The 13404-nt window shown below is 39.9% G+C and overlaps 1 protein-coding gene across 1 annotated transcript in view; it reads right to left on the bottom strand.

Annotated features, from left to right (window-relative positions):
• Positions 1 to 11817: 11817 nt before the first annotated feature.
• vstm2b (V-set and transmembrane domain containing 2B) overlaps positions 11818 to 13404 on the bottom strand; it is a 30557-nt gene continuing 28970 nt past the window's right edge. The window contains exon 4 of the mRNA XM_072381299.1: positions 11818 to 12716. Within this exon, the coding sequence (XP_072237400.1) occupies positions 12628 to 12716 (89 nt within the window). The 3' untranslated portion in view covers positions 11818 to 12627. The remainder of the gene's footprint in view (positions 12717 to 13404) is intronic.

The raw sequence follows: 13404 nt of genomic DNA, 5'->3' as shown, positions 1-13404 counted from the left end.
AGGGGCTTCTAAGGCGGCATAGTTTGTGATAAACTGCTGCTATTGTGAGTTTCAATGACAAGGATTTTCCTTCAGCATGTCAGGGCCTCAGCACACAGATGCAGGGTCGAGTTCAAAATCAAGATGTTTATTTTTAATAAACAGTAGGTTGAGGATTTTCACACAGAGCAACTGAAAAGGCTGTGAAACTCCTAACGTGGTCTCCTCAATAACTAGGCTTGTGGAGAGTGCGGCTGTGAAAATTATCAAACAAAACCTCTCCACTTCAGGAGGAAAACAAAAGGCTATTAAAGATAACAAAATAAACTCACGCTCTCCTACTGAGGCGGACTTAAACAAAAACCAAGACACTATGAAACCTTACCAATTATCAAGAAGCACACCTATAACGGCGGCACAAAGATCTTTACGAACAAAACACAAAATACCCTCTTTCAACAGACCTGCGCCATAAACTTAGGTGGATGCATTAACGACTTAGTGCTAACTAACCTGAACAAAAAAAGAACCCTTTTTGGAGAAAACTAGGCTATAACACTCTCAACCTTATATGGACAAAGTAAACGAAGAGTGACAGAAACTTCGACTCTGATCCAAACCAGAGACAGACGTTTCATGAACTCTTAAAATGACCTTTCAGTCAAATCTTGAAACTGTATTAAATGTGTTTTATATCTTTGTACAAGTTCTATCAGGTTCTCAGTGAAATCACGAGGTGCATTTTAAGACCTTTTTCACGATCGTACTTGGAATAATACAGAAGAAATCATTATTTTGGAAAATGACTAACCTGCCTCTGGAGCAGCCACATTGCCCCCTAGTGGTCCGTAGTATTTAATAGTTAAACCCAAAATTAAAGCAACAACTGGACATTTATATGAAGTAATGTAACTGTTAACCAAATAATAAATATCCTCTCCACAGCATCCTGGCAGGACAGAGGAGCAGACGCAGTGAGAGGCTCATCTCTCTGCGCTACAGGACTGAGAGTTTCAGGAGGTACTTTGTCCCCATAGCCATAAGGCTTTTTAACAGTGACTGCTGACATGTTCTTCTCAATTTCTATTTATTTAGTAATTTCTTCTTTTTTTATTATTATTATTACTAGTAGTAGTAGTATCATTATTGTTGTTGTTGTCTCATATATAATCACTATAAATATCTAAACATTTTTGAGCTACTTGAGTAATTGAACTTTCGCAAAACCCCGCCCCAAAACGATCATTGTCCAATCATACTGTACAAGTGCCGAACGAGTCTAAGGAGCAACTTGGAGGTTGTCAAAAGCCACCCAAAATAATGGCAGGCCTAAGTTACATGCCAATAATATTTTATTTGAAGTACTGTATATATGTAAATAAGAACATGTTCTTGACTAACTCGCTGGTTAAATAAAGGTTGATGATCATGGGGTCGCTCCGATTTCGCCGTTGATCGGTAAGCTTTCGCCTCGATAGTCGTGGTGTGCCCTTCGTTGTACACTTTAAAGGGGAACTCGGATATTTTTAAACCTAGACCTTATTTCACCGAGAACAGTTTGGCGAAAGTCGGCGTCCTTCGGAAGCTATTTAGATAACTCGCGATCGGCGTATATCCATATAATGGAGTGAATGGGGCTTAGACGATGCAGCCTCTAAATAAGGCATTATCTGTCTTTATTTCACCAATACTTTAAGAAGAATGAATGAATGAACGTGTACTATAGCTCTGTTAGCTCATAGCTGCTGTTTATGCTACTTGTGGCTATAGGAGAGCTGACGGAGGGATTTCGACACAGGCACTCTACTGGGACCACTCGCATCGCCAATGTCTAATCTTTCCACAAATTAAACAATGGTCGCAATCACTAGGTGGAAAACGCCTGCGTCCTCAACCTCTTGAGTTTTGGCCTTGACCCCAGAAACGTCCTGAGGAACTTGTCACAGTGTTGTACATGGTGAGAGCAGCCATGTGTAAATGTTTCTGGACTTTTTCTTCCTTTATCTTCTTCCTCTGCTGTAACTGTTGTTGGGCATTGCGAGCATAGCGTCTGAGATCAGACAGACGTGCCTCACCTGCACAACCCCCATCGGACTGCTTAACTGCTTAAGCGATGTTTCAGATTCCTTCAGAATTCTTTCACAGAGGTGAGTCTCCTAAGGCCTTGGAGTCTGACCCAAATTATCTGGTTGTGTCACGCCACACTGGTTGTGAAATCGTCCACTCGTTCTTCAGGTTGTTGCCACTTTTGACCTTCGTCCACCTTAGTGGGGAAAGCAGCTTTTATTGCATCAATCAGTGTAGTGATATAATGACATAATTGGCATTCGCAAACACAGCCCATTCAGAGTTTGTCAGTGTCATTTCAAGTCCTGAAATAGATGCTGCTACCTTCTGGAGATCAGCAGCTTTTAATTTTCTGGCCAACAGTCTCTGTATTTGCTCCAGTGGGACGAAATTCTTTACAGAAGGTCGCGAATTGCTCTGCAAATATTTTGCCAGAGTCTGTTGGGTCTGGAAGAGTGATTGCGGCATTTTTGTGTATTGGGGATGGTCGCCTTCAAACAGCCTATGTGTAGATGATGCAGGAAGAACTCTGCTGACACAGACTTGGTCAAACACAGAAACCTTTATTGTCAACCAGGTTCGTATCAGAATTACAGAATGATGCATCAGTCTGGATCTTTCAAGCCTGAATGTCCGCTGATTCTCTGCCTTACTGTGGGTGTGCTTTTCATTAAGTATAATGTGCCTGTTTTTGGTGACCTTGAAGATGTTGCATGTTCCCATCAACAGGCACAAAGCCCGGATATGGTGTGTGTGTATCTATTGAGCCTCTTCTGGATACACAACTGGGTAGTGTGTTATTCTCAAAATGTCCTAATTTAGCCCGGAACCTCCTACACAGCTAGTGGTTATTAGTCACTATATATTTCTTATCATTTCCCAAAACTCCCTTGCACAGTTGGTAAATATCAGACTGTTAGAAAAATCATGAATTTATACAATGAGAAAAGCTGTAAGAATAAAGGTTTATGTGAAGGGGGAGGCTTCCTCCTATCTTTTGGTTCTCATAACACAGTGTAGCTAGTGAAATTGTTTTTGACTGTCTGAACTCGTTTTCCCATAACATTGAATGGCTAGTAATGTTGTATCCCATAACATTGTGTTGCCAGTAAACATAAATAATATAAATAGCAATAATACCATTTTGTGAGTCAGACAACTCTGAGCCAGCTTCCTGATAGTGTCAGGATTTAGGTTTTTGTTTCATGTATTGTCTTGTCACTTCCTGTTTTATTTTGAAATATTGATGTCTCCTTACGTATCAGATAACTTGACCTTCTTCCCGTGTCTAGTGTCTGGTTGTCTTCCCTGATTCCCTGTTTCCATAGCTTGTTTCGGTTTACTCCGTTTCAGGAGTGATTTCTGTTGTAATTGTTTCAAAGTCACCTCCGAGTAGCGGAGCGTCTTGTGTTTGATCCTGTATATTTCGTACCGCCGTTAAAGGCGAGGTTCTCGGTTAATGTTAACATTAATTTCGCCTCTGTTTTATGAGAGCGAGTGTTTTGTTTGATTCCGCCTCAACAGGAGAGCGTGTGTTCATTTTGTTAACGTTTATAGCCTTTTGTGCTCCTCCCAGTGTGGCGTGAATTTATGTTTGATCATTTTTACAGCGCTTTGGCGTTTCTTTGCCCTGTGAGGAGATCCTCGTTCTGCCTGTCTGTGAGTTTATTTGTCAAATAAACATTTGTGCTTTGAACCTGATCCTGCATCCGCGTCCAAATCCGAGACCCTGACATATAGGTTGTGCGAAATTTGTCTCTTTCTTGCAAGAAATAAATGTTTTGTGTTAATTGTATCCAGCAACTCTGAGTCTAATTTTGAGAGACTTTTTCTGACAACTTGGTCCTTCGAGCCGGATCCCAACATCCTTTCCACCATCCAGGATCGGAGCTGAAACCGTGCACGGGGGAGTCCGGGACCCCTAACTAAAGTCCTCGCAGCTGAGTTACTGAAAGAGGCTGGCTGCCACTGGGTTGATGGAAAGGTGATGGGAAATTTTTGGATCAGTGGCTAGACTCGCTGGATTCTTGGACTTACCAGTGGATTTATGGTAAGGAGCCCTTTGTATTACTATTGTTTGCGAAAAATAGTGTGCTATTTCAAGTGCAGCTAAGTATCACAGGTCAGTAGCCTTTTACTAAGACCTGTATAACATCAAACCAGTGAAGTTAAAGGTGAGCGTGTCCGTTGTCTGTGTGAGAAGACTACAGGTTATAAATAACTCTTTGCGCGCATTAAAGATTTGAAGCTTTCTTAAGAAATTTTGCGATTCGGGATCGTAATAAGTAAATCCATCTTTGTTTGTTTGAATGTGCACGTGTATGTAGCCCATAATAAGCAATGTTTGGTCTAACTCAGGTGTGACTTAGCCCCCCCACATTGAGAAGGCACACTCCAGATGTGCTCATTTCAAAGGGTGTTGTTATTCTAAATATGGATGTCATCGATGTAGCTTTATCTGATGATTTTTGTGTTTTCTTTGACCTGTCTGTTACACCCAAACCAGCAGGTTGATCTTCACTGATAAATGACAGCACAGGGACACAGTTTATGCAAATGATTAGGTTTGATTACATTAGAATGTGTGTTCTAATGTTGATGATCTGTTGAACTCTTACTCATCAACTCTTTTAAATGCTTTGGATACCATTGCTCCTGTCAGGGTTAGAATGGTTAAAATGAGCAAAGGGCGCCATGGAGAAGAGAAGAGTCTGTCAGGGCACAGAAAAGGGAGTGCCGGAGAGCCGAACAGAAATGGCACAAGTCAAAGCTCCAGGTTCATTATGAGATTTACAAAGAAAAACTGTGTTCAACAAGACTTTGCATAGAACAAGGGAGAGTTATTCTTCTGAAATCAAAGACCGCAGCAACAACTCTTTTGTCCTGTTTGCTACAGTAAACGGATTAACAAACCCTCCAGTTTCACTGCCTTTAGAACTCATTTCTACATCTAAGGGTAATGAGTTGTTGCAATATTCTTTAATGACAAAGTTCAAGGCATTAAAAATGTAATCATTTCCACCTGAAGCACGTCTGAGATCAGACAGTCAGACCTTTCAGGTGCAGATGGTTTTCAAGCTAAACTTATACCTTTTCTAAATTTCAGGTTAGCTCTTCTGCAACAACATCACAAGTTTACCAGAAACATGAGCAGGAAATGGAGAATTTAACATATCGATGGCTTCAGTACTTCTGATTGACTAACCTCCCTAAACTTAAAGGAACTGATATCATATTCCTCAGAGATTACAGCATTTATCTCATAACAGAGCAGCACAGTTCTTTACAGATAGGGCTAAAGTGAGTATTAGGATATTAACAAAAAGCAATAAAATATGCTACAGGAGTCTGATATCAAACAATGGCTTTCTTAAAGAGACATTTAAAGACAGCTGCAGTGAATCAGAGTCTCAACGAGTCAGGTTTGTTTTTATGGTGCATTTATACCCAGCCACAGTGACCAGAGACTTGCACAAGTGGAGTAATAAATTAATACTATGAGCAGTTTCTAAGCCTGCAGATAAATATTAATTTAATTAAACAGAAATTTTGTGCATGTGTGTTCAACAGGTGCCAAACTGGATGGGTCAAATGCGGAGAATAATTTCATGTGACTTGTAACACTTGTAACATGACAATAAAAAGTAATCTTAATGTGTTTGTACAGCAATGGAAAAACAGAGGGATGACAACATCACAGGTAAATCTATAAACCATAAAGAATGCAATAAGCAGCCACACAAACAGAAAGACAGATGTGGAAAAATAAAGGTGCCATTTACTATGCACTTGAGTGACCTGAAGGAAAACCCATACTGCCAAAGAGTTTGATTAAATATGCAGCAGTACTGAGCCATGGACCATGTCATGTCTCCACAGGAGGGATGGTAGCAATAATAAACAAGGTTTTTACAGCATATGGTTTTACTAATAATAAGTAATAATATAATAATTTTTGTCTAACATGTCAAATATGTACAAAATATGATCCATGAGGTGGTCTAGGACTGGGGCGAGGACAGTTCCCGAGGCCGGAGTACCCTTTTCAACGCGTTTGTATGGATTTCATTGAACTAAATAAATGTGAAGAAAAACATTTCTGCCTGGTGTTAACTGATGTTTTACCAAATGAGTTGAGGTATTTCCATGTGCACAGGCAGAGTAACAGGCACTCTCAGTAACGAAAGCACTGGTGAATTAAATATTTCTTAATATTTCTTATTTGGAATTCCTGGAAAGATCTACAGTGATAATGGGACGCACTTTGTAAACAATGTTATCTTCCTGATGGCAAAGAATTTAAGAATAGACCTTAGAAACCACTGTGCATATCATCCGCAATCAGCAGGTTTGGAGACACAATGGAATAATTAAGTAAAAATTGAGTTACTGTTTACCACTAGTAGTCCTAAACATGCATATTACTCCAACTACCACATGATTAATTCCATTTGAGATAATGTATGACCATTTGTACTCCCACAGTTAGAACTGTTCACCGGACAGAAAGATGAAGAAAAAGAAACCTCAGCAGAATATATGGTTAAAATGTTAACAAGTAGAGAGATCTCTTCTGTCTAGTCTGTTCCAGGTGAACATGTGGAGGAATCTCTAAAACCAGGAGACTGGATCCTCAAAGTGATAAAGAAAAAGAAGATCCATATCAGGTATTACTTATAACACCCACAGCAGGTAAAATAATATATCCTGGATTCACTTATCACACTGTAAACTAGTAAGGCCACAGGCTGCAGAAGTAGGAAAAGATTAGTTATTATTAAATTTTGAGAGAATTTTTCTGACACAGACACTTCAGCATCTTGAACATCTGCAGCAGACCAAGGATGAACTAGAATTGGGCCTGTAGGACCTCTACCATGGGGCCAGTGAATATTTCTTCTCCCTCTTCTTCTGTGGAAGATTCACTGTCGGAGGCCAAAATTACTTTGAACTTTTTCTGTGCCCGGGTTGTGACGCCAGTAGTATTGTCAGGAGAAACTGAGTCAAGCTGGGAAGAACCTGATGGTGGTGGGGTAGGCGGACGAATGCCAACAGCTCCTCTCGCGGCTCCTTTGTTCTGTTGTTGTGGTAGAGGGGGGCAGGAGTCCAGGTCAGGATCCATTGTCAATGCCTGAAGCGCACCTATCAGCCCAGCATAGGGAGAAGAAAGCTGAGGGACTTACGGTGGTTGTTACAACCCCCAAGGGGGTGTAACATACCAACAACCAAGGAATGAAGACATCAGGATGTAAAATGATTGAAATAGGTTTATTTGCTTGAACTGGAAAAAGGATATCAGCTGCTTTTACCTGTGGGGGAGGAAGGGACAGATGGTTGGGCTAAACAAATTAAATAAACATAACAAAACCAAGCCTAACTGTATACTAAATCTAGAAGTAGAACTCAAACAACCAAAACCTAACTTACTTATCTAAAAAGAGTTTATTAAAACAAATATAGAGGGTGGCACCAACCACTACAACTAATGATTTAGACATAGGGTAACCTGTGGGCAAGAATGTATTGGGTACCCCAGCTTACCTAGTCCACATTCCTCTCACCACATACCTGACTTAGCAGTATCCAGTTTCACAGATATAAGGCAGCGCAGGGCAGAGAGATGTGTGAGTGAGGAGGGCAGCCTCTAAGTGATCTCTGTGAGCTTCTTTTAAAGGAGGGCTCCAAGGTGCAAGTCATCCAGGCAATCAGAGCAATCAAGAGCTGAGCCTCTCATGAATCAGCTCTCAGACCAGTGACACCTGAGGAGAAGTGCTGGCACGTGACAGTGGTGATAAATGTTACAATGGAGGTTTATCAGCAGGCATATCTAAGCGTGAATTATTCTCTTTCCTGCCTATCACAACTTTTAAATCATCCTCTCTGCCTGGCATTTCTCTCTGCGACTACAATCTTTGTCTTCGTTCAACTTCTTTGTTCCATACGTCCAAACACCTATTTTTCTCACATTCGTCCACATATCTGACTTTCACTGTCTTTGTCTTTTTCAACTTGTCTTCTGCCTCTCTCAACTTTCCTTCTGGTTTCTTTACTTCTTTAGTACTTAATGAACCCCCTTCAGAAAATCCATAATTGTTAGTTGATTCATTCAAACATCCATTCCCATATTTCTGTCTCATGGTCTGGACAATGCCACTCTCATGGAGGGGGTTATTCAACTCCGTGAATAAAGAGGTATTAAGGATCATGAATTCCAGTGGTGGCGATCGGAGAGCGGGCTCTCTAGTCCTCCCTTCTCTTAATCACCTACGTGAGGTTGGAGGCTGGAGAAAATCCCCCAGGATCTCAGTCACCATTCACCTGTTACTGACGACCGCTCGTGATATCCTGTTCATGACACCAAGTTTGTGGTGGAAATTTCTGTTAACAGAGCACAGTGAATATGCATCAAGCTTCTAAGTTTATTTTGCTTCATGAAGGAGAGTCATGGCCTTTGGCTGAAAACTCTGATTAAGTCTGGATTTACATGGTTCATATACATACAAGGGTGGAGTGTTACAAAAAAGTGGGAAATCTGCAAGGGGCCGATAAGATTATTGCTGACTTAGCCGGGAGACGACGACACTGGGGAGGTAAAAGGAGAGATGAGGGTATAGTGGAGCGCGGCCGATACCTCGGCCAATACCTCGGCCAAATCCACATCGAAGATGTCCACCATTGTGAAACGTGACACTTAGGAGTGCAATGCACTTATGAGTGCATTGAGAGTGAACAGTTAACAGTGTTCCCTCATAATCCTGTCTTGTCTGACCATTTTTTGATAACTTTTGAATTTACATTAATTGACTATATAGTTTCTGAGAAGAATTTCACATATTGAAGGTGTCTGTCAGAGTCAAAGAGTTAATTCCATCATCATTTTCTTCACTGTCAAGTCAAGTCTAATTTATTTGTAGCACATTTCATGAACAAAACAATTCAAAGTGCTTTGCATAAAATAAAAGCATTGCAGCGGGGAGTGGAAGAAGCATTAAAAATGCATAAAAGAATATAGAGAGAAATAAACAAAATTATTAAAATTAGAGTAAAATGATTATTAAAAACAAGTAACAGTTTAGATAAATTAAAAGATACCGTGCAGATTTCATGCATAGACACATGAGAAAGAAATGTTTTTAACCTGGATTAAAAAATGTCTATATTTGGTGACAGTTTGGTAAAATGGTGGCAGGTGCTGCTTCTCCATGTTTAGTCTGTACTCTGGACTGGACCAGCTGACCTGAGTCCTTGGATCTAAGAACTCTGCTATGTTCTCTGAACATATCACAAATGTATTTTGGGCCAAAATTGTTCTGGGATTTGCAAACCATCTTTTAGAATCTATTCCGTGACTGTGTAGCAAACTCAAGTGTGGAATTTAATTCAAATTTAAGACTTTAAATGACTCCAACATTCTTTTGTGGGGATGGTCAGTCTGGAAATATGAGATGGGGGATTTCTACATCAAGGAAGAGAAATTTACAACATTCTTTGCCCGTAAATGCATTAATAGCTTAGTGCTAACTAAGCTGAACAAACAACGGACCGTCTCAGGAGAGTATTGGAGAAAATAAGACCAGGACACCTCTGACCTTATCTGGGTCAAAGTAAACGATCAGTGACATTTGCCCTGACTCTGATCCAAGCCAGAGACAGTTGCTCCATGGATCTCTCAAAAAGATCTCACCCAGATTCACTTTCAGCTGAATCTTGAAACTGTGCTTTATATCTTTGTGCAAGTGCTTTAAGGTTCTCAGTGATATCACAGGCTGCATTTTATGACCTTTTTCATGATCATACATGAAAGAATACCGAAGAAGTCATTATTTTGGAAAATGACTAATTGGCTTATGGAGCCACATTGCCCCCGAGTGCTCCGTAGTACTGAATAGTTAAACCCAAAACAAAGTCAACAACTTCTCTAGGACATTTGACATTTATATGAAGTAATACAACTGTTAACCAGTGTTTCCTGCTGTTTCTTCTCGTATTCCATGTTTAACACAAGAAGATAACATTGTTTGGTTCATCATTCATACGTCATAACTTTACAGATATTGTTGCAGCTTTCCAATCCCTGCTTGAGAGGATGAGAATAGGTTCTGTATGTTTTGGCTGACATGCTGATGCTCAGTTAAACACGGTGGGTCCAGGTAAGTATTTAATAACCAACAAAAGATTACGTGTTGCCTTCCGATTACATGCGCAATATTTGATGGATTAACGTGTACACTTTTGCGTTTGTATCAAAGCAATACAACTAAACGAAGCCTCTCTCCTCTCTTGTGCAGATGATTCAGCAACTATGACCTATGATACCCATGTGACCCAAACCCCACATATCACTGTGGCAAAAACCCCAAATAATGATGAGCAAAACAATACATGGCTCCAACAGATTTCCATCTGAAAGACTCATAATCATTTTGATGTCCTTATATCCTAAGTTTATGCCATATCTTTAACCTTTATATCTTAACAAGTTATGGTGTTTTCAGAATTCTTTGTGGCACCCTTGTTGCAGGCTCCTAACTCAGAATAGGTCGTCTTACAAAACACACCCTGAGGTCCTGCCTCCACCTCTGGCACCCTCTATACTTTCATTACCCCCTAGCCAAACCAGGGTTTGTGTCCCCACCCCGGTATGACGTGTGCAGTTGGTGAGAGGCTGGGGTAGCTTGCATTAGGGGAGTGACTCTGGGACGCCAGTGATCACTGTCTAGCCTCCTGGAGGTGTCATGGGCCCAACTAGATGAAACACTGATGAAAGAAGGTTCCCACCTGATGACCCCAGTGACATGTTGGTCAGCATTGCTCACTATAGGGAATTATTCACTGAGTCTAGTCTACTTTTTTTTTCTTTAGCACAAGTTTTTTGTGTTTACATTGACTGATTATTTATCATTGATAAATCTCTCCTTTTTTCTGATGTTGTGGTCAGTAATATGATGAGCATGAACAAATTTTGTTTTGATAATGCTTTGGACGATAATAGATTTTTTTTTCATTTCTAATCTCTTCTTTGAAGTTAGAGAGCCAGGGTTGAGATGGTTTGGACATGTGCAGAGGAGGGAGAGTGGATATATTCAACAAAAGATTGTTGAAGATGGAGCTGTCAGGCAGGAGGAAAAGAGGACAACCTTAGAGGATGTAGTGAAGGAGGACATGCAGAGAGTTGGTGTGACAGAGGAGAATGCTTGGGATGGAGTAAGATGGAGACAGATGATTCGCTGAGGCCATCCTGATCGAGGAGATCAGTTTTATTTGCACCACTTCATTCTCTTTTTGAAACATTGGTCCTATTCCTGTCATTCCTCACCTGTCCAGGGCTACCTTAAATCTGGTGCATACCATTATCAGTCATCCAACCCCCCTACGGCTATCCTTATCTTTTTGGTCCCTCAGTACACATATCAGCATAGTGCTCTCTATAGATCTGTTTGGTTTCTTTTGTCTCTGCTTGCCTGTGGTTTTCTTTGCCTGACTTTATTTCATGGCCTTCATCTTGCTCTTTTGGACTGTCTGATTTTTGCTTACCTGGAGATGAACTTATTTTGCAATTTGCCAAAAATAATTATTTTTTTCTCTTCAAACTTTGATATGCAGCCGCTTTTATTGCTTCTCCCCAAATTAGCTGTTAACATAAATAGCAAAGGTTACAAAAATTGAGGTGAAAAGAATAATAGACATGAAACACCTTTGTAATCTACTGTTTATTATAAAAACAATAAACCTTCATCTCAACTGCTGTTGACCTACAACTGTGTTGTAGAAATAAAATGTGTCACTTTGATCACAAGATATTTAACAAAAATAAACATTATCAGAGATGATTAACAACAATGGTGGAAAGGTTTTCCTTATTCCAAAATATATCAACCTACTACTAGTTTTCATTATGGAACACAGTTACGAGAGCAAAAGCATGTGTGAGTGTGTGGAAAAGTGTGTAGAGGAGTGAATGGACATTTGACTAACAGATGTTTTGAACGGTAACGAGAATATGTATAACGAGCAGGCCTGACATAGCTACTGAGAAATATGTCAGTGACTGACAGGTCAAATTTCTTCCTCCAAAACACACAAAAACAAAAAAACATGGTGGTCACATGACTTCAGTACAAGAAACAACAGTGACTATTTTCAAATGAATAGCAGAACATAACTCACAGTGAAATTGCTCCAAAAAAAAGTATGAGTATATTTTAGGAGGGGAGCGTGTGAGGCAGAGCAATGGCAGCGCTGCATATGGCCACACTGCACAGGCTGTATGTGGATCAGTAATCCTGCTCTCTTCATTCACGTAAGCTCAAATTCTGGTCCTCATTCTGCTAAGTCATCAGTCAAACTGCTACATTTCCATGTCCTTTCTGAGAAGTGTCCTCTTCCTCCTTTGAATCTCTTCCCACATTCCAGTTACTGTCTCCAGTGTTGCATTGCTTTAGCTCCTTGCAGTGATGTGCTGCAACTGCATAAATCTATTAAATATGACCCTCTCTCTAGAGGGCACCGACTGCTCCTTGGTTTCTATTTGGTATAGAAAGTGAGGACTTAGAGGCTGACATAGCTTTGGCTAAAGTGTCTTTAGTGGGCCAACATTAAAGGTAGAAGCTTATGCAGGAAGAGGAGCGTGATGTAGAGGAAGTGGTCCATCATGCTCATGATACTGCAGTCTGAAAGAAAAATAAAGACGAGAAGGAAATTAGAAAAAACTATTTGAACAGTGTTTTATAGCACATATCACACTTATAGTTATCCATCAGCACACACTGGACCTGTGTTTATGCATTTTGTATATACTTTCTCTGAGAGAGAGAGATAATCTGTTCTCATTGTAATTCTTTTGAGAAGTTATGTTGACTCAAAATTTAACATAGTATTTTTCATGGAACAGCAAATTGTCAATTAATGATCCTAAATGGCGTTCCAATAACTGAAATTTCAAATAAGTCTGGAAATGTATTTTAATAACACACAAGAAAGCCCTTCGCAAAGCTTGAACTGCTTACTATTCATCATTGACAGAAGAGAATAAGAACAGCTTCTTTTCAGCACTGTAGCCAGGCTATTCCATCTATGTATGTAACTCTCTATAGTGATGACTTCATGAGCTTCTTTCCAAGTAAAATTGGAGTAGATCAGTAAAATATTTATAGACATATATATGAGTATATAAGCTTTAGAAGTATCTCTAGAGCCAGATTTGTATTTAGACTGTTTTTGTCCAGTCGAGCTCTTAAGAAATTAATAAGCTTAATGTGTAAAAAGTTACAAATGTTTGCATAGTCTCTATCGCATACTTGTTCTAGTCTAACACTCACTCCCACAGATCCTTGGTGTTAATTTTCCCTTTTTAGTGGT

The sequence above is a fragment of the Leuresthes tenuis genome, unplaced genomic scaffold, assembly GCF_036924035.1.
Source record: "Leuresthes tenuis unplaced genomic scaffold, fLeuTen1.0.hap1 SCAF_2, whole genome shotgun sequence".
Lineage (NCBI taxonomy): Eukaryota > Metazoa > Chordata > Actinopteri > Atheriniformes > Atherinopsidae > Leuresthes > Leuresthes tenuis.
This window is presented reverse-complemented; position numbering and strand designations above follow the sequence as displayed.